This window comes from Macrobrachium nipponense, chromosome 8 (assembly GCF_015104395.2).
Source record: "Macrobrachium nipponense isolate FS-2020 chromosome 8, ASM1510439v2, whole genome shotgun sequence".
NCBI lineage: Eukaryota > Metazoa > Arthropoda > Malacostraca > Decapoda > Palaemonidae > Macrobrachium > Macrobrachium nipponense.
Window position 1 is genome coordinate 56,606,712 of NC_087203.1, and position 22,712 is coordinate 56,629,423.

Sequence of the window (22,712 nt, forward strand, 5' to 3'; positions counted from 1 at the left end):
TTTTTCCTCTTATTTCAGGGAAAATGATTTTGAAACGAGAGCACGATCAGAAATGCAGGTGATTGTCACCAGTGGATCCATACCCCTTCAGAAGCGGCCCTCTGCCACTCAGCTCATGGAAATTGATTCTTTTGATGGCCATGATCAACCTCTAAGGCTGGCTGGGTCAACTCTGAAAGTTAGTACGACATCATCGACCAGACATTTCGTGTCTTCAGTTGCTACAACTGGTGCATCTGAACCACAGATGGTGCATCCAGTTACTGGGGAACATTTAACATTGCATCAGGCTATGGAAGATAGGATTGTGGATTTGTCTTCAGGTTTGATGACTCATCCCACAACAGGGGAGAAATTCCCTCTCTCAGAGGGTGTTGAGCGGGGCTATGTCAGCCAAGCCCTCCTTAATCATTTGGACACTCCCTGTGGTATCAAGGACCCAGCCACTGGAAAGGAAATCACACTACTTGAAGCTACTAAGAGAGGGATTTTCAATCCCAAAGAGGGAGTCTTTATGGACCCTACAACAGGCAAACAGCTTACACCTGAAGAGGCTGCAAAGGTCGGCTTCGTCATTTTAGAGAAGGTAAGCTTCTTTACACAAGTCTGTGTTCCAGTGGTGGAGTCGTTATCTCTATACAATGCGATAGTTGAAGGACGTGTTAATGTAAGGACAGGAGAATTTACTGATGCAAGTTCTGGAGAGAAGATGCCACTGACTCATGCTTTTGCCAAGGGATTTATTTCTGCTGAACCGTCTTTCACGCCAACAAGTGGTGTAACACTCTCCGAGGCTGTTAATCAAGGTTTTATAGATCCATATTCTGGTCAGGCAGTTGATAGGAATTCTGGAAATAAGTACACTTTAGATGAAGCGATTGAAAAAGGTTTGTTAGCATCTCATGTGAGAGAGGTTGTCAATACTGATACTGGATGTAAAATGACTGTGGCTGAAGCTATCCAAGCTGGCATATTAGATGTAACTGCTGGGAGATACGTTAACAGTGTTACAGGAGAAAAGGTGCCATTTGATGTGGCAGTGCAAGAGCAACTTATATATCGTCCATATACATTGAAAGATTGCCATGATTTAAAGCTGCTCAATGCTAATGGTCATATTCAAGACCCACAAATGAAAGACCATGTACCATTATTAGAAGCTGTTGGAAAGGGAATAGTTGATGTTGAACTGAAGTCTGTTAAAGACAAAGCAGCAAATGCACTTTTGACACTTCCAGAGGCCTTCATGTTTTCTGTGATACTTCCTGAGGGTAAATATAGAGACACTGAGACAGGTGAAATTTTAAGTTTGGTTGATGCAGTTAACAAAGGTTTGATTACTTCTGTCTCCACAAAGACTATATTTGATATTGATGGAATTAAGGATGTAGAAAGTGGGGGTTATATTAGTTTCAGAATAGCTTTATTGAAAGGTATTATTGATTCAGAGAGTGGTTTGTTTAGGGATCTAAAGACTGGAAATATGATGACATTAGATGATGCTGTTGCCTCAAAGTTAATTCAACCTCAGATACTAGAAACACTCAAGATGAAAATAGGAATGTTTGATGAAAATGGAGAGGAAATGAATGTTGTGGATGCAGTGCTGAAAGGACGCTTGGATCCTAACACAGGCCAGATTCTTGATCCTAAAACTGGCAAAGCAATTGCACTTCAAGATGCAGTCGATAAAGGCCTCATAACACGTGAAGGTGCTGCCACTTTGAAGGGGCTCTTGAGTGTCACAGTTACAACTGCAACAATTATCAAAACAATCAAAAGATGTGTTACTGTAAAGAGTTCAGGTATTCATACAACAGAATCATCTGTTACATTACAAGAGGCAAAGAGTAAAGGACTTATCAATGAAAAAGAAGGAACATACCTTGATAGTACAACCAACAAAGTGATTCCTTTAGATGAAGCCATCAAGGAAGGTCTCTTAGTTTTGTCAGCAGATTGGCCAGGAGATTTACCTGACAGCAATGGTACATCCTCAATGCTTGTAGAAACTACAGACTCTGTGACAAGAGAGGCTACTAAAAGACATATGTCACCTTCAAAGTCTCCAAGCCCAACTAAAAGTGCCAGAAAAGTAACACCTGATAAAGAGTCATGGGTAAAGTCTGGTAGTAGTACACCTGAAAAAACAGATGCTGAAAAATCTTTCTCCAAAGTCTCGTCTCCTTCCAGATCTTCACCATCCTCCCCACAAAAGATTTCAAGTAGAGAAAGCTCACCGAAGAAGAGCCTACCCCTCTCACCAGAAAGCAAGAAAATAGAGGAATCTAAAGGAAGAATTTCACCTCTGAAGTCTTTGGACCAAGGGAAAAAGACTTCTCCAATAAGAGACAGACCTGATAAACTGTTTGATGACACAAATAAATATGAAGATATATCCCCCGTAGGGTCACAACCAGCATCCCCATCAAAATCTGTTAGTTCAAGACAGATGTCCCCTTACACAGATTCAGGAGATGGGTCTCTTGTTAAGTCATTTGGTTCAAGACCAGATTCTCCAATGAAGTCAAGTGGTATAGGCCCTGAATCTTTAAAGACAGATGAATCTGCTCCTACTTCACCAGAGAAAGGTGTGCCTGGAAGTCCAGCAGTTTCACCAGAAAGGCCACCAAGGAGAATTAAAAGTGCTCTAAAATCCCCTGAAGATTCTGTTGATAGTGCTATGAGTAATGTTGATGAGCTGGATATGACTTCATCTGGGGCTTCATTACCAGGAGCTAATGTAATGCATGAAAGCTTCTCTGTTAACACACGCACACTTGAATTACCCCCTGATGGTTGGTACTTAAAAGAAGCTATAGAAAAGAAACTCTTTGATCCAGTAACAGGTTTGTTCACAATTCCTGGTACAGATAGACTTGTGAGCTTTGAAGAATGTGTAAAGATTGGTATAATTGATCAGAGGTCAGCTGAAGTAGTTGATCCTAAGAGTGGAAGAATAATCACCCTTATGAGAGCTTTAAGTAAAAGTGTATTAGATTGTACTGGAAAGTATCCAGATGGTGAATCTCCAACTGACAGAAGAATGACAGCAAAAGAGGCAATCTCAAAGAAATTTATTATTCTTAAGGATCGAACAGACTTCCAAGAATCTGTGCCGGGGAGAGTAATTCAGATTACCAGTATTGAAGGGCAACCAGATAAAGTTCAGGTGTCTTCTGGAGTAGAAACTGATAGTGCTGGTCATTTCCATGATATTAAAACAAATGAGCACAGTGTTGATAGTTCTTCAATTGAAATTAAACCAGGAGTCTTTTTTGATCCAGCACTTGGCAATGTTCAGATGGATGATGGCTCTGTTGTAGATGTTGTCACAGCAGTGAAGGAAGGAAAGATTCAGCCAACAGGTGTAAAAGTAAAAGATCCTCAGTCAGGTCGTGATCTGAATTTGACTGAAGCCATGAAGAAGGGTATTATAGACAAAGATTCAGGTGAATACAAGGACAAGTCAGGCAAGAAAATATCATTGAAAGATGCTGCCAAATTTGGTCTTCTTGGAGTTGCTGCTGTGATTGGTGCCCCAGTCATTGCTGGAGTGGCTGCAGCTCAAGTTATTAAGAAAGGTGTCCAGAAGATAAGGAAAATTGATCCAAAAACAGGTTCTGAAATCATTATTGAAGAAAGTGTAGAACTTATAACAGATTCTTCTCCAGAGGAGGACCTCAGAGAATCTGTAGTTGGGAGACTTTCACGCACTACAATAAAGTCGACTACAGTTGTTGAAACAGATGTGATACTACAAGATCCTGTAAGTGGTAAAGAATTGACTCCTGAAGAAGCAGTCTCTCAAGGGCTTATATCACCTGAAGAATTAGAGCAGATTAGAAGCACAGCACATGGTAGAATTCAGGAAATCCAGAAAATGTCAGATAAAGGAGACAAGCCAGCAGAAATTCTAAGTGTTAAAGCTGAAGCCGAAAGAGCCTTTGGTGACAGTATTCCTACTGATTCAAGTGAAAGTCTTCAAATTAAAGAATTAATTCCCAAAGATAAACATGCTGTTGATGTTAAACATGGACAAGAAAGTGGTGATTTTATCAAGCCCACAGATGAAACCGAGGCTTGGGTGGCCACCTCGAGAAAGCAAGAAACTGGTGATGTATTGAGTGATACTCCCTTAAGTGCTAAACCAACTGATTTGACCATGAAGATTCAAGATAGCTATGAAGGAGGCAAACCACAGGACATGTCAGAATCGCCCATTAGTGAGAAAAGCAAACCTGTTGATCAGGCTGATACACAAATCTCCCCAGTGAGAGATGTAGGTAAGCCTGCAAGTACATTAGCAGATAAAGAAGTAAAGCCAAGTGATAAATCCAAGACAACAGGAAAGGATAAGGTTCAGGATGACACTGAGGCAGACAGCCTACAGGATATAACTGAAGTATCTTCTGAGGGAAGTGATAAATTACCATCGCTTTCCAAGGAAAGTGAGAGGTCACTATCACCGTTAAAGGAAGGAGAAAAATTGCCTTCACCATTAAAGGAGAGTGGAAAATTACCATCAGCTTTTAAAGAGGGTGAAAGATCACCATTGCCATCAGATAAAAGTGACAAATCTCAATCACCAGTAAGCAAAGATGAAAAATTACCATTAGCCGAAGGTGATAAGTCTCCATCACCATTAAAGGAAAGGAGTGAATCTACAACACCAAGTAAAGATGAAAAATTACCATCAAAGGAAAAGGATACAGGTGATTTTGAGGAGAGCGCATTAGTAATTACAAAATTACAGTCCCCACATGAGGGTCAGGATCAGGTTGAATTAGAAAAAATCAAAGGTCAAGATAAAGCAGAGCCATTGTCAGAGGACGGCGTAGGACCTGCTGTTAAGGAACCCTCAGCTGTTAAAATCTCAAGTCGAGGTTCAAGTCCTGGTGAAGATGTAGGTGAAAAGCCAAGAGAATGGGTTACAACAGAACCGAAGTTTAGTGTTGCAATTGGGCGTGCAAAAATTATCCCTAGTCCTGATCATGAAGGTAAACCAGTACAGCTGCAAAAAGTACGAAGAAAGTCCATGAAGCCAAAACGGGCTGTTGCTAAAGGTGTTGTTGATGAAAAGACAGCAAATGTTCTTGAGAACCCAGATAACTTTAGAGGCCCTGCTGGGGAGAAGTTAACTTTAGAAAATGCTGTTAGATTAAAGAAGATTGATGGTAATACTGGTGCAATTGTTGATGTTGCACGAGGAGAACCTCTTACTATAAATGAAGCTTTAGAGAGAGGAGTTTTGGATAGTGCCACTGGAAATATTCTTATTCCAGTGGGCAGGAGTGTTACTTTACCAGAACTAGTTTCTCAAGGACTGTTTGATAAAGCCTCTCAGAAATTTATTCATCCAGAAACTGGTGATGCCCTTACACTTCATGAGGCAATACTCTGTGATATTATTGATCCAGTATCTCAAGTTATTGAACCATCTACAAAGAGAACAATTACCTTAGAAGAAGCAATAGAAAAAGGAATTATAAATCCAGATACCGGTGAAGTCTTCGAAAAGCAAGGGCCCATATCAGTTCTGGAAGCTGTAGATTCAGATGATGTGTTTGTTGCTTCTGCTGTTCCAAGAGTGGATTGGCTACCTCCTCTTGGAATGACTTTCCCAGTAGCACTAGAAAGGGGGTTGATTGACCCACAAAATAAAGAAATTATCCATCCTCTCACAAGTGATCGCCAGCCTGTGAAAGTAGCCATTGACAACAACTTTATTTTTGCAATCCCATGCCCTATATTACCAGACAGTGTTCAGGTTACTCAAGCTTTGGACTGCAAATTGATTGATGTCGACTCCTGCACATTCACTGTTCCTAACACTGGAGAAAAGATTCCTGTTGAGAGAGCTGTTGAAAGTGGAATCCTTCAGATTAAGCCCATGACAACTCTTGTACCAAGTTCTGAAACTGAAGTTGTATGTGAGGAGATTATTACTGAAACTGTTAGATCATATGAAACTATAACCACTAGAAAAGTTGAGGTCAGGTCAGGTTTTGTTCTCATTAGTCCCACTGAAATCAGGAACACAAACACAGGCGAAGTAGTGTCCCTAGAAGAAGCCAAGAAGCAAGGGATTGTAAAGGACATAGACATAACTGTAACCTCAGAGGAGAAACTCAGTTTCCGTGAAGCAGTTGAAGGAGGGCATGTTGATTTTGGAAGTGGGACTTTCAAAGATCCGAGTACAGGGGAGGTTGTGCCTATTGACAAAGCCATTCAGCATGGCTTAGTTGAACCAGTTGAAGCTGCACCATCCACAGAGGTAACCAGCAAAATCAACATCATGCAAGCCTTTTCAACAATTTATCATGAAAAATCTGGAAAATTCAAAGATCCTCAAACTGGAGTTCTTTTAACTTTAGATGAAGCAGTTGATAAAGGTGTAATTGATGGTGAAGCAGTAGTTTATGACACCAAGAGTGGCTTAGCATTATCTACAAAAGAAGCTATAGATAAGGGAGTTATTGATGTTAAGGGTGGAGATTTCATTGATTCCAAATCTGGAAGTAAAGTGAAGGTCAAGGATGCTGTGAAAATGGGATTGTTGGCTGTGATTGGTGCGCCAATCTTGGCTGGAATGGCTGTAACAGAAGTCATTAAGGAAGCTCGTGATAAGCTGAAGAAATCCTCATCTCCTCCCAAGTCCACAACTATGGTTACAGATATTGTAGAAGAGTATATTCCTGCAAGAACTGCAGAAGATATGTTACGGCGGCCATCATTATCCCCTGAAGATAAAGTTACTTTGCCTGTGATTGAAGTGGGTCAGAAAATGACTTTAAGAAATGCCATGGAGGGTGGATATATTGATGTTGATTCATGTGTTGTTGTCGTACCATCTACAGGAAACCGGAAACTTGTTAGGCAAGCCGTGATTGAAGAGATTATCGAGTTGACCACAATTATTGAAATTAGAAGCAGAACTGAAATATGGATTGTAGAGGAGGTGACAATTATAACAGAAGTCATAAAATCACTTGATCCTGCAGTTATGACAGAAAGAGGTCTTTTTGATCCAGAAAATGGTCAGTTTGTTGATGCAGTCACTGGAGAAAATATAGCTTTTGAGAAGGCTATTGAGTCTGGTGTACTGAACCCTGAGCAGATAATTGTAAAGAATCCAGCAACAGGGGAAGAACTTACTCTAAGTAAAGCATTGGAAAGAGGGGTTGTCAATGCAGCAACTGGAGAAATTACAGATGCAAGTACAGGCAAATCTCTTCCTTTCTTTGAGGCTGTGAAAAACAATGTTGTTAAAGCACAAGATCAAAAGCAGATTGAAGAGCCATCTGTGGTAGCTACCACCCAAGCGATTGACTTGAATGAGGCTATTGCCACAGGTATTGTTAAACCTGATACAGGTATAATTACTGATCCAGCCACTGGTAAAAATGTAGATATTTGCCAAGCTATACAGAGTGGTAAGATTGATCCTTCTACTATACATGTGTATGATCCAAGAAGTGAAGATATTGTTACTATGAAGGAAGCCATTGATATGGGTCTTGTCGATCTGAATAAAGGGACTTACACAAATCCAGAGAATGGCTGTGAAATGGATCTGAATACTGCCATAGCTAAGGGAACACTTCTGCCTAAGAGGAGATCCATGTCTCTTGTGGCTGTAGTTAAAAAAGGCCTTTATGACCCTAAATCTGGTAAAATAAGTGACCCACTAATGAAAATGAAGGTAGACGTTGATGAGGCTGTTAAAAGAGGTTTAGTGGACTCGTTTATTACCTTGTGCAAAGATGTTTTGGCTGACAAGTATGTTACTCTTGATGATGCCTTACTCCATGATCTAGTGGTAGCTCAAAATGGTAAACTTAAGAATACTTTGAAAAATACTTTTATGCCCCTTGATGAAGCAGTTCACCAGAAATTAATTGTGATAAAGCGACCATCTGTGCCTCTTAAAGATGCTGTTCTCAGTGATATGTATGACCCAACAGTTGGTGAGTTTTACGATGCTTGTGAAGGTGAAGGGTTGTCATTTAATGCTTCTGTTGCTTGTAAATTAATTAATGTTAGCAACGCTAGAGTTAAACTTCAAGATGAAGTTTTAACCATTTCAGAGGCAGTTGACAAAGCTGTGTTAGATGGAGATAAATCTCTGTTAATGCAACCTGAGAAAATGGATTTGGCTGAGGCTGTAAGAAAAGGCTACATAGTTACCGTAATGGGGTCACTTACTTTGCAACAGGTCATTGAAGAAGGTCTATTTGATCCAAAAACTGGTTTAATCACATTAGACGGAAATCGTTTAACAATAAAAGAGGCAATAGAACAAGGGGTCATTGATCCTTCATGCTTATCTGCTAAAGATCCTCGAACTGGGGAGCCCATAACATTAGATGAAGCCATTAAACTTGGCATAATTGATGCAGTAGCAGGGACATTCCGTGACCCTCTAACAGGAGCTGAAATGGAGTTGACAGATGCTGTTACCAAAGGTGTTGTTATAGAAGGAAGAACTGTGTTTACCTTGTATCAAGCTGTGAGTAAAGGCCTTTATAATCCCAGCACTGGACGCATCACCTGTCCTATGTCTGAGGATGAATTAACATTAAGCAGGGCCATACGAAGTGGTGTCATTGATCCAAGCACCACATTAGCTCGAGATCCTAATACAGAGAAGCTCATGAGCTTTAAACAGGCCATTTGTAATGAAATTGTTGATGTTAGATCTGGGATGATGAATTTTGGCCGAATAAAGAAGTTGAATTTCAAAGATGCATTTGAACAGGACTATTTGATAGATGCACAGATGCCAATGGCTTTAAGAGTAGTTATAATCAAAGAATTGTATGATGAAGAAAGTGGTAATTTCTTGCATCCAGCTTCTGGTGAATGGATCTCTATCTCAAAAGCATTGTCAGTTCAGATGATTGACCCTGATTCAGCACATGTTAAAGACACACTCTCAGGTCGTCTCAAGAAAGTCAATCTACGTGAAGCTGTAGACTCTGACATTATTAATGGAAATACTTCTCTTGTTAAAAATCATCAGTCTGGTACAGAACATACCTTATTAGAAGCATATGAATTGAGTCTCATAGTTGACAGTCGGATAGCTATGTCCCTTCAGCGTGCTCTTCATCAGGGTCTTCTGGATGAGGAAGAAGGGCTCTTTACAGATGTAAACACTGGAAAGAAAATTACATTACATGAAGCCATGAGACGATTAGTTATAAATCCTAGCCTTCCCTGTTACTGGGATAAGGATTCCTCCTCTTGCCTTTCATTAGTACAGACATGCAGAGAAGGTATTATTGATCGACGGCATGGAAAGTTTTATGATCCTAAGTCAGGATGTGCTCTTACTTTGATGGAAGCTTTAGATCAAGGTATGATATTAGACATCGACAAACCACGGTCACTCTATCATGCTGTTGTCATGGGCTTTTATGATAATAAGTCAGGCCGCATGATCCAACCCAACACTGGTCGTAAATTAACTTTGGCTGATGCTTGCAAACAGAACATTGTCAATCCAGATATATCTTTAATCAGGGATGCTAACAAACCTCGTTTCATGAAATTAAGTGTTGCTGTAAATGAAGGTTTTATTGATGAAATAAAAGGAAAATACATAATACCAGAATCACAGGAGCAGCTGACTCTTCAGGAAGCAGTTGATCAGAAGCTCATTTTAACATCTAAGCGTCCCCTTACAGTTGAAGAAGCTTTAGGGTATTTACTTTATTGTCCAGAGGCTGGTACTTTCATCGAACCAAGTGTTGGTGATCATCTTAATATTGAAGCAGCAATTGCTCATGGTCTTATAGATGGTAACACCTCAGCATTGAAGAACCCCACAGATAATTCCCTCAAGAGCATAAGGTCAGCAGTTGAAGACAAAGACATTGATGTTTCAAAAGGACTTGTGAAGGATCCACAAACAAACAAATCATACACACTGAATATAGCTTTTGAACGGGGATTGATTGTAACAGTGGGGAAACCTACTACTTTTACAAAAGCCGTCCGAGAAGGTTTAATTGACTTAGAAAAGGGAACATACACAGATCCGGTGAATGGTAAAGTGTACACTCTAGAAGAAGCCTTAAGGTATGAGCTCATTGATCCAGACTCAGCTGTAATAAAAGATCCTTGTACGGGAAGGTATAAAACACTGAAAAGGGGTATACAAGAGGGTTTGGTAGACCTCAAAAAGCGAGCTCTCTATGATCCCCAGACTGGCACATTGAAAACGTTGTGCATTATATTTGATCAGGGAACAATAGTATTTTTCAGAGATCCTCTTTCACTTGATGAAGCAATTGATAAAGGTCATTTGAATGTTGAGTCTGGGATGTTTACAGATCCAAACTCCAAAGAAGTGTTGAACTTAAGGGAAACGTGTCGTCTTGGTCTCATTGATCCACAAACTGGGTTGGTGAAGCACACAAAGGAGCGCCGTCTTCTCAAGTTACTGGAAGCTTGTGAATTAGGTGCTATAGACGCAGAGAAGGGCATGGTATTTAATACTGCTACCAGTCATTTGCTGACCTTTGATGCTGCGCTGCAAGCTGGCTTAATTATTACTCCATGTCGGGGAGTAGCTTTACTTGAGGCTCTAGATTACAGCCTCTATGATAATGCTAGTGGAAAATTAATGAACCCGCTTCAAAATGATTATGTAACATTGCAAGAAGCAGTAGCTTGCGGGTTTATTGACAATACTACTACCATGGTGAAATGTCCAGCAAGTGGTAATATCCAGACTATGACCGAGGCAGCTAAATCTGGTGTGCTGGATGATCAGGGTGGCTCTGTAGTGGATTCAACTGCGGGCACACGCTACCCACTTCCTGAAGCCCGCCGCCAAGGGTATCTTCTCGCCGCACAAGCGCGGGTAAGCTGCACTAATAACTATGCTCGCTTGGGGAATGATCTGCACTCACCGGCTACCATACTTATTGCTCTATGTGTAGCAACCTTAGTAATACCACATTACTTTACGTGGTACAGTTTGCTGTTGCTATTGTATATTGTAAAAAATGTAAATTTATATCCTGCCTGCACATACTCAGCCCAGGCAATAGAATGCTTTTTAGTCTTAATGTGTATGGATGTTTTAATAACAAAAGTTGTGCTTGAGGTGTTATAAATGGTATTATATGGTATAACTAACCCTAAAGTATAAATAATATACTAGCTTGCTGACTAAACACTGGTGAACAGTATACTAACTGTATGTACCTTGTCTTTATTTGTTTCAGGATTTTATCTCCTTTTTTCAAGGATTATTTTGTGGCTAAATTTTTTTGCTTATTTTGTAGAATTAAGGTAGCTTGTAAGGTTATTTTTTATTGCTCAGTTTCTTTATTGTACAGTATACTGTATTCCTAAGACCTAAATTTTTTTCACTTTTTTCTTTTTTTTTTGTGGCGCTATGGAGATCTCTTGTGCCTGCTGCTAAGTCGTGCTGTGTGCATTACGACTTATTTGACTGTCATGGACTGTGGGCTTTTGTGACTGCCTGCCTTCCATGGCTCATTTTTTTTTTATACATTTTTTGTTTTTGGGTCAACCAGACCTTACTTTCCTCCCCTTGCTTTCCTCCACTCCCTACATCCTGCCTCCTTCCCATGTTCCAGCTACATCCGCACAACACCGACACCTTATTTATTAGGCTCTACTAACGTTACTCCTACTGTCTTTGTTGTTTTTTTTTTTATGTTTTGCTATGTATGTTGTAATATTGCATCCAAAGTATTCTACTGTGTATTGCCTTGTATCATTGAGGTCATGAAGCACGTGTTGTTCAATAATTGTGCCATTGTTGCTATTTTACCATATTTGAAGTTTTTGTTTTGGATGCTGGTACTGTAAATGTTTCAGTCATGAAATACATTACTACTTGCAAATAATTATGCTAAATGAGTTATATCTTCATACTGATAGGTGAGCAATACCCTCATCACATTTTGAGTTTAATGAGTATTTTTATACATATACATTACAGCAAGCTATGATTGAAAAATATAAGCAGTGTGATGCAACTATCGTAGAAATGATGGACAAAGTAAGTGAAATAGAAAGAAGATTAGCAGAGCAAGAACCAGTCAGTGAGAGTGCTAATGGCTTGCGCAACCAGATAAACACTGTTAAGGTGAGCATTCACAAAAATTTTTGAAGGTGTCTTATAAAGAAAATTTTCTTAACTGTAACCACTTAATTCAATGAAAAGCCTATTTTACTTGAAATTTGCTTCTATGATAATTACAGGAAGTAATTAACTCAGTGGTCAAGTAGTGACAACTGTATCATTTGTTTTTTGCTCACTAGAAGTCTCTCTCTACTTGCAGGCAATTAAGGATGAGTTGGATGAAATGTTCCGCCCACTTGGAACTTGCTTGGATGGTGTCAGGCAGGTAGTTAACCAGGGTGGTGAAGTCTTGTCCCGTGAAGAACTTGACTCTTTAGATCAGGCAGCTACACTTTTGAAGCAGCGGTATGACCGTTGTGTGGACCAAGCTGATACTACACACAGACGGTTGACTACGGCTATGGAGGAGTTTTCGAAATACGAAAAGGAGATTGCATTATTCCGAACCTGGTTAAAACAAGCTACCAAAACTCTGCTAGAAAAAGAGCGACTCTGCTCAGATCTCAATAAAATCAAGAACCATGAACAAGGGTGTAGAGACTTTTTGGGAGATGTCATTGCTCATCAGGCTGACCTGCGCTTTATCACTATGGCAACCCAGAAGTTCTTGGAAGAGTCTAGCATATACCTGCGGACAGTCAATAACTTCCGAACGTCTATCAAGGATCGATACCCCATTTTGCAAGCTGATCCAGATTCAGTTGTTCGGGATGCTGCTGATGATGTCTCGGCTGAATTTAAAGACCTCCTAGCCCGTGCAAATAAGCTTGTTGATAAGGTAATAGTCTTTATTTTTTTATACTTTAGAATACAATAAATAAAACTACTTTTCTTATGAAGGCAATGTGATAAAAGTTTGAATCAAACATAAGTACTGCAAAATTAGTTTTAAACTATTATGGTTGTTAAAAGGTATTTTTGAAAAGATTGGCTTATACCAAAACTCTTATTCAGCACTACATAGTGTGCATACTAAGTCTTGTAGTTTTTTCTCAAGAGTTGGATTTTTAACGTTAGTTGTAAAAAGTTTCTAAAAGTCTTTCTTTGAATTATTAATTGAAATTTGTTAGTTATATGCTTAGTGCCACAAGTGCCACAAAAGTTAAGATCTGTTTTCTACATTCTCTACAGGTAACTAGTGTTGGAAACAAGCAGCGAGATTATAGTGAAGCTATAGAAAAGGCATCTCGTTGGCTTAAGGACACTGAAGTTAAGATTAGTCGGATTTTACAAGAGCCTGTTGGTGCTGATCCTAAAGGAGTTCAAGATCAGCTTGACAAAGCAAAAGCCATCAATAATGATGTTGTTGCCCAATCTAGGCTCTTCGACAATTGTCGTGGAACAGCAGCTGCTCTTCTACGTGCACTAGAAGGAGAGCTTGATGATGCTGAACGGGAGGCTATTGAAATTCCACCTGAGGAGTTGTATGAACGCTACAATGAATTGGCTGATCGTCTGGGTCTTCGTTGTCAAGAACTTGATACAGCACTTGTACAGTGCCAAGGAGTCCAGGAAGGTTTAGACTCTCTCATGTCATGGCTGAACAACATTGATCTTCAGTTAAAGTAAGTACAAATTCTTATACTTTTGTCATGTTTTAACTTAACATTCAGCATATATTGAGATGAAATGTGAGCAACCGGGTAGGTAAATCCTCGGTAACTATTTAACCATACTAACGAACTGATCATCTATTTAACAACTATATCTAGGCTCTGTATTTTGTTTAAGATGATTTTTGAATGAAAAAAAATCAGTAGAAGCCTTCCCTCCTTTGCAAAATGAAAGAATTTGAAGCTAGATTAATAAGTTTAAACTTCAGCTCCCCATTAACACTTGTCATATACAAAAATGTTTTAATAAAAAAAACTTAGTCAGATAATATAATGGTGAAATGCTGTGAGATGGCTTAAGTATCATAGAGGCTACTCTTAAATGTTAAAAGACTAATTAGCAAATGAGCGTTGTTGGTAAACACCTTTGGGAGTCTAATGCTTTTTGTCTTGTCATGTAAGAATATCTTTCCCCTCCCCCTTGAAGTTCATGTGCTTGTATCCCAAGTAGCAGATAATGAATGCAGTGTTATGCTGCAAATGTAATGCCTTGTGGGATTTTTGCAATATTTATCAGTTGGACAATGCTTTACTTACAAGTGTCTGAGAACATTAAAATTTGTACATCAGTGATTACTATACTACTTCTAGCTGCACTGATAAATTCAAAATCCATGGTTCAATTGAGATTGTATTGTTGTGTGACAGTTTTATGGATTAGTTGATAATTATTTTATGTATCATATTTTCTGCCCCTTAACTTGTTTTTAGTAGTTTTCCCCTCAGAATTTGATACTAAAAATGCAAATGGATTACTGTGGAAATTGTTATTTTTTAAGCATGTAAAAATTAAGCTTTTTTTATTATTCAGTGCACTTCTGTTTTATTGCTGTCGTGAGGAAATGAATATATTTTTGAAAGCAATCTATTTAGTCAAGGATATTTAAGTAGTACTCGATTTGTTGTTTTCATCGTATTTCATACTACGAAATGAATGAGTTTTAGGTATGTATTTGGGTCCACTTGAGAAGCTCCTGTGGAATGTTTTGTGAAAATGTGAACAAATATTTGACAGTAGATGTTGATGCTGGGAGAAAGGAAAATGAACACTTGGATATTGTGCTATTATAATGAAGGTTATTAAAAGAAGTCGATAGAACAGCAAAATTATATAAAGAGTAAGGTATTGAATATAAGTACGTATGTTAAGCTTTGTGAAAATGTCTTTTGAGAATGTAAGGGTGGAAGTTTAAGTGTTTGTAAATGTTAATGGTATGGAGAGTAGTTACAATTGCGATGGCGTGTTACAGTTAGAGGTGATACCAGGGGTGATGTTATAACAGTGGGGTGGCGTGTAACCAACTGGCTGGTAAAGGTGTGTTAAGTATACCTCATGATGTCCCACACTTTGAAGATACTGGAAAGGATGATAGATGCTAGACTGAGAGAAGAAGTACAAATAGGTAAAGAGCAGATGGGATTTATGAAGGGAAGGGGAACAACAGATGGTATATTTTGTCTGAGGCAAATAATGGAGAAATTCGGGAAAGACAAAGGGACCATACATATGGTATTCATTGACCTTGAAAAGGCTTATGACCGAGTCCCGAGACAAGAGGTATGGAGGAGCCTGAGGGAGAAGATGGTGCCAGAGAAGTATGTGCGATTGATACAAGAGATGTACCGGAATGTATTTACCAGAGTGAGGAGCAGTGTTGGGGAGACAGAAGGTTTTGAGGTGAGAGTAGGATTACACCATGGGGTCGGCTCTGAGCCCATTTATCTTTAACATAGTGATGGATGTTATGATAGAGGAAGTAAGGGAGACAGTACCATGGAACATATTGTATGCGGATGATATTGTTCTGTGCAGAGAGCAGGGAAGATCTGGAAGTGAAATTGGAAAGATGGAGACAAGTACTGGAGGACAGAGGAATGAGAATAAGTAGATCCAAGACAGAATATATGTGTACCACCACTGAGGGGGATGATAGAGAAAGTATTCAGCTTGGTGGAGAGCAAATAAGGAGAGTTGATAAGTTTAAGTATTTGGGATCTTTTGTTAACGCTGGAGGAAGTATGGAAGAAGAAGTAAAACATCGGGTACAGGCAGGCTGGAACAACTGGAGAGCGGCCTCGGGAGTTCTTTGTGACAAAAGAGTGCCGCTTAGGTTAAAGGAAAATTTCACAAGACTGTGGTAAAAACAGCAATGCTGTATGGTACGGAAACAGCAAGCATGAGAAAAGCAGAGCAGAAGAAGATGGATGTGGCAGAAATGAGAATGCTTAGGTGGATGTCTGGGGTAACAAGAGTGGATAGGATCAGAAATGACTACATAAGGGGGTCAACTAAGGTGGTGGAAGTATCAAAGAAAGTCCGCATTGGAGGGGAAGGCCTGAGATGGTATGGACACCTGTTTAGGAGAGATGAAGGACCACGCTGGGAGACATACTATGGGGGTGGAGGTGCAAGGAAGAAGAAAAAGAGGGAGTACCAAGAAAGAGATGGAAGGACTGTGTGAGAGGACTCTTAAATGAGAAGGGAATTGATGAGGCAGAAGCACAAGATAGAAATAGATGGAAACGGCTCATCCGAAACGGCGACCCCATATAAAAATGGGAACAAGCTGGGAAGAAGAAGTATACCTCATGAAGATGGAAGAATATGTGTAGAACTATTTTGATTGAGAAACCAAGACAGTAAGCAAGAAAGGACAAAGCATACTTTGGTTTTAGAGGAGGAGGATGGTTTATTGGGTTTAGACAAGGAAGGGTATATATTGGGTACATTTATCTAATGTTAATGGTACAGTTGTAGGAGAGAGACTTGGAAATGGACATGTAACGTGTAAGAATACATAAATGATTTAGATGTAAGAGAACGTGTTTGTACTCAAATTCTGCTGCCATTAATTGCCATGGCCTAAGACAATTTAATGAGAAGATAAAAGACTATTCACAAGATGGGAAATCATTTGAATCTGTATTTGACTGTAAATGACTACGGATTTTTCAAACCTTCTTTGGCTCGACAGGATATCAATTTCGTTGGCTACAGTCATAAATCTGTTACAATTACTGTCAAAACTTACAAGTATAAAATGAAAAAAGTAAAAAAAAAAAAATGGTTAAACACACTTTTATTACAAATGCAATAGTGTAAAATAATTTTTTGAGAAAACAGGATTTTCTTAGAATTGATCGTGTCTACAAAATTAAGTGGGCACCAAACATGGAAGGAAATGCTATGAGAGGAAAAATATATTTCTTTTCTTGTAGCATTTCCTTTCATGTTTGGTTGCCACGCTTTTATTTTTGTTGACATGATTATTAATTGTAAGAAAATCCTGGTGTCTTCAAAATTTTTTTTCACCTTTTAGTGCATTTTAATAAATGTGTTTATTTAATTTTTTTTAAGTGGTGGTCATCCTTGTTGCAAGAGGTGATTGGAGGGTTTAGGGGGGGTTGTGGTCTAGTGTGGCAGTGACTTTTGTCTGTTTTCTCGTGGGAGAAATTACTTCTTGAATAGAAATAAAAATGGCACTTATTCCAATTCTGACCCACAACATAGAACTAACAGACATACAGCGGATCTTATGTCTATAGCCAGAGAGGTGCTGGTTTTGACATCATCTCATTAGATTGGTGGTTCCATAGTGTTTTCTTCTTAAGCAGCTGGTGTTATTGTAAAGACAAACATGGCACAGACATACATGGCCCACGTTATGTTGTGTTAATCCGTCAGAAGGTATGAGTAAGTGTAACATGAAACTGGCATTGAGATGCAGTTGTATGCATAATGTATTTGTATATATTTGTGTGCGTGAGCGCTCTTGCGCGTAGGCGGGTGGGAACAGGAGTTGAGAGAACTGGCGGTGAATGGCAGTCTTTTGTGCACACTGTGCTTTGGGGTTGACGGAGGCTGGTGGGGGGATAGTTGGGCTGGGTCACTTTCCATAGTGCTGAGCTGCTCTCTTGTGGGCTGGTCTGGCTGGTCGGCGACTCGGCGCGTCAGTATCTGGCCAGCAGCCTCACTGGCAGTAGCTGATGCTCGTCTCGTTTTAGTGATGTTTGTGTTGTGTGCGGGGTAGACGAAGGGGGATGAGCCGGGAAATCATTCGCGGGATCCAGGCGCTCATCCATCTAGTTTATTTTAGTGGTTGCTTTATGTTAAATGATCCGAAATTGACAATGTTCAAGAACATAACGAAACGGGAAATAGAAGTGTTTTGATTTAACGTTAAAATTACGAGGAAAATCATGAGTGATAACGGAAGTGCTTGATTGATTTCCCAACACGATGTGTTAGGTGGAAAACAGCAGTGGGCATGTTATCCCTGTGTTTAAACCTTAACACTTAACGCAAGAAAATGCATTTCTGAAGGTCCTTCGAGGTGAATAACTAAGTTTATGTAATGCATGCTAGCACCAACTCCTCTAACGCTTTTATAGTAAGACCTTAGATAAACGCTTTCTGAATTCAAGATTTTAGGATGCCGTAGTTTACAATTGTATACAATAAATTATGCAATCTCATTGTGTGCCAAAGTGTTGTGACGGCTTACTTTCGTAGGTTTGTGTGTTAGGAAAAATATAAATTTGTTTAATTTGTCATTTTTCACAATGTTGAATAGTATTGCCATTGCCAAACTGTTGATCAAATTCGGTATTTGCAAAGGAATGACTTTTGGCGACCCTAAAGGCCATGAAGTCATTAGGTTGATTAAATGCCAGAATGAGATGCCCCAGTGTCAAGTGCCAAGGTACTAGACCATGTGACAAACAGCAGCTCCTGCTCATACAAGAAGGTTGCACACACACACGCACACGCTCGCGCGCTTGCACTATATAGATAGATAGAGAGATAGATGGACGGAGATGAGGGAAAGAGGTCGCTGATTAACTGTGACCATAGAAGCGTGTTACCTGCTTGTGTACATATCTTTGATATGAATAGTTTTGGAATGTGAGAAATAAGTATGTAGATGGACAGTTATGTTGTGCACTATTTATGTAGTTATGAACATGAAGTTTATGAAAAGCTCTTCGGTGAGTGTCAAACACTACTGTTGTTGTCGATAGGTGGCTGGGTGCAAGAGATTTTCTAGCATTTACGGTAGATTTTAGAATATTTTGCGAAATTTCACAGGGGTTCAAATTCATACGCTCTGGACGTGCACCCATTCATAACAAATTTTTTTGTAGAAATTTGTTGTAGCTATTTTCCCGTAATTCACGTTGAATAAGCGGTGTCGCGGTGCATGCAACCTTTCCTGGCGTACTTTCATGGAGTAGATATTAATAGGAGAGGTCAGATATGACTTGTAAGAAAAAGAAACGACACGTTCATTGTCATTGGCTTTACTGGATAACTGCCGGAATAAAATGCTTCGTTAGTTCATCATTGAGGAGTTTCCAAGAATTTACATATTAGGTTTTGAGGGGCATGTTTTAATAAGTATTTTGATCTGTAGCAAAACGTAAACGAAACGATTATATATATATATATATATATATATATATATATATATATATATATATATATATATATTACCAAAAGGGCCTCATTCAAACAGAATGTTGTCTAGTGGAGTTATTTACTCAAAAAAGTTGTCATTGAAAACTTGTAACTTTTTTATGAAAAAATAAAAATAAACTTCCACAAGTACCATCTAGTTTGAATGAGGGCCTCTTAGTAATTGTACTATTACACAGAACAATTTTGTATGTGAAAAGTTGATATAGGTATATATATAAATGTGTGGATATATATATACATATATATATATATATATATATATATATATATATATATATATATATATATAAAATCTCCCACCGGGTGTTGTGGAGGGGGGGGGGGGGTAAGCAACAATTAAAGCGCGAGGGAGAGCCGTGGGGTGCCTGGCTTAAGCCTAAGGTCCCTCGTGCCACGTGCACACCTCATAGACTCATAAAGGGATTGTCACCTTCGGAGTGGTGTCTGCTTTCAATCCAGTGAAGAAGGAAAAGTCACGCACGGGCTGGGGCCCCAGTGTTATTTTGGTTTCGTTTTGTTTTTGAATAAACTTTATTTTTATTTGCTGTATTTCTCTTTTCTTGACGACGCTTGTCTTTTTTTTTATTATTTGTTTGTGAATTTGATGCTATGGTGTGAAGGTGGCGTGGTTATTCATAGTAATTCCAAGTGTTTGCATTATCAGTTTATTTCTTTCTCGAGTTTTATCGCAACACCTTCAAGGAAACAGGTTTTGCTTGTCTGTTCCATGTAATGTGGAATCGTCATTGATCGTGACTGATGCGATGAAGATCTTTTTTATTTGATTTCAAGTGGTGGACCTTTTACTTCATTCTGACCGGAGGCCTCAGATTTTTTTTTTTTTTTTTTTTTTTTTTTTGTTGTAACATGGCGTTTCGGTTCGATTTGCGTACTTGTCTGTGCAGAAAGATTCCTGTGGATTATTATCAAAGTTTCGCCAAATGTATGCCTCGGTCACGTGCGTAGATTTTGGGAGAGGTAGGAATGTACCGTCTAGAGAGATGGAACCGTTTAAGGTGTTGGTTGGCTGGCTTGCGGTCTCCAAGTCGCAAATAGATGCTGGTTCACTTGTTTTTTGTTTTCAGTGAAGTGTGTGTATTCATTGTTAAAGAATCATATAATAACTGTGATTTGGAATAGTAACCATTTTTTGAACACTTTGTAGTATATCTACGAGAAGGATTATTTTTATCCATAAGTCCAGTCGCCATTGAAGTAGACATTAGAATTTCGTGACGTTCATAGACAGTGATTCAGGAAGAATAATGTATTTCGAAGGGGAGGTCTTAGCTCATTGTGTGTTATTAATAATCAAGTAAGGTTACTGTCGAGATTGTTGTCTCATAAGATAAGATAAAGGAAGGCTGTATATCCTTACCTTGACTTAACTTTTTCAACATAGAATGAGCATTCAAAATATCAAAATTATAAGATACCGCTCAAATTCACCAAGGGTCATAACAAGGCCAATAGGCCATAATACTTCAAATGCGCTGAGGATATGCACGTGAATGCTCAGGGCATTCGGCTCTTAAAAATGTGTTGTGGAGGTATCTTTCCCGCAGTGAATCTCTGTTAAGTTTCATGTCTCGACATCTCAGCGTGTCCGGGTGGAAGATGGAAGTACAGAAAGATTTCTGATGCCGAGAAGTATCGTTCGACGTTTCATTTCCGTGTTTTTCTTATTCCTCTTCTTTGATTTATCATTTGTAGTTTTGTTAGTTTTCTGTTTATTGCGCCACACTAACTTTAAACAGGTCGTCATCACTTAATACTTTTAAACTGAAAGATGTAATGCTGGAGTAAGTCTTGAGGTTTTGTTTATTTACGTAACGTGAAGCCGTATAACCATCCCATAAGAGGGTTTATATGCCTCCGAATAATCGAGTTGATACAAGAGCTAAACTGAGGAAAACCTAAGAATATATAAAACTCCATAAAAGCAAATGATACAGAATGTGCTGTAACTGCAGAATATTTTCCAATTTTCAGTTTATTTATTTTAATATATTAGAAATACTTGGAGTTATTACTTTATGTTCAATATTTTACCAGTTGATTTCTGGTTCGAAGGTTGGAGTAAGGGCAGTTTTGATGCGATATATTCTGCAGCAGTTGTAATGTATCCTCTGGTGTATTTTTAATTTATTCTACCTAATGATTTCAAATTATATTGAATTACACGATGAAAGTACTCGTAATTGGAAGAGAGAGAGAGAGAGAGAGAGAGAGAGAGAGAGAGACGAAGACCGACATGAAGCAAGTAATCACATTTGTCAGGCGTGGAATATGCGGTATATCACCCTACCTCTTATCACCTGCAAAGTCTATCAACGCAATACTGGGCAGGTGGGGGAGATAAGAAAAAAGTCCATTTCATTGTAAGATGAAGAGTTGCCCAGCACTATCGAAGGGTAACGCTTGTTAATCTATTGTCAGATATCTGTGATTCACACAATGACCACTTTACCAATACCTATTTTCATACTAATACTTATGTTTCAAGTGCCACCGTCCCTTGATTTAAGGAGGATGGGTAGATTTTAAACGTAAAAGGAACGCGGTCTTCATGAGTCAACTGGGTATATAATTGTATTAGTGGTGCTTGAACGGAGAGACGGGAAAGAGCCAGTTCCAGGCATGTAAAACCAGTTGCTGTATATCTCAGGTCGTGTGATTGACGCAGAAGTATTTAAGAAGCCGAGCAAGAGACAGACGCAACAGCATTCGGGCTCGATTGAGATGTGTTCCGTTGTATTCCGTGGCTTGTTTAAATTCGATGAAGGCAGTGTGTTAAGCTGCCTTAGGCTTGAAACTATGATTGACATGCGTGCTGAGATAACGAAAATATAAACAACTGTCAGCGTTGGTGATGGCATCTTAGGAATTCGTGTACGGCGTTAACAAATTTAGTTCGAGAGAATGGAAGCTGTCAATAGTAGTGAGATACTCAAAGTCAGGTGTACCGTGTTCCTGCTTTTCTCCTGAGAAAGTAGAAGCCGTCAGATTGTGCTGATCCCTTCCATCTTCACTACTGCACGTGAGCACTTATACTTAAAGAGATCTAGTTGGTACAGTTATGTATTGAAATTGAATTCAATGTACGATCCATTTGAGTTCTCCGGAAGAGAAATATTTCTGAATCAGTCGTTTTTATTTTTGTGAAGCCCTGAGGTCTTTCTGGGGAATATAGTAAACCGTAACCTCGTTTCATGTAGGCGTATTGGAGACCTGAATGTGTAACAGTCTTATGCAAAGGATGAAAGGAAGAGGGACAGACTAATTATTCATTGGAACGAGCATTTGCATGGATAGTTAACAGAAGATTGACCCATCTGGCATTCAGTTCCGAGTTTGGTTATGACAGTGCCCATAAGAAATATTGCTGGGATTAGTACTTAGTCTGTCAAACAATGAAGCATTCGAGTTAGGGACTGCGTGCAACAAAATCGTTAACTTCCATTATGACTGTACCCGATGATCTCATCCA

At 39.1% G+C, this 22,712-nt stretch overlaps 1 protein-coding gene across 1 annotated transcript in view; it reads left to right on the forward strand.

Moving 5' to 3' along the window:
* The window catches only part of LOC135222792 (microtubule-actin cross-linking factor 1-like), a 293,750-nt gene that overhangs the window by 175,546 nt on the left and 95,492 nt on the right, over positions 1-22,712 (forward strand). Inside the window, 4 exon segments of the mRNA XM_064261077.1 lie at positions 19-10,873; positions 11,987-12,133; positions 12,330-12,908; positions 13,262-13,695. Of these exon segments, the coding sequence (XP_064117147.1) occupies positions 19-10,873; positions 11,987-12,133; positions 12,330-12,908; positions 13,262-13,695 (12,015 nt within the window).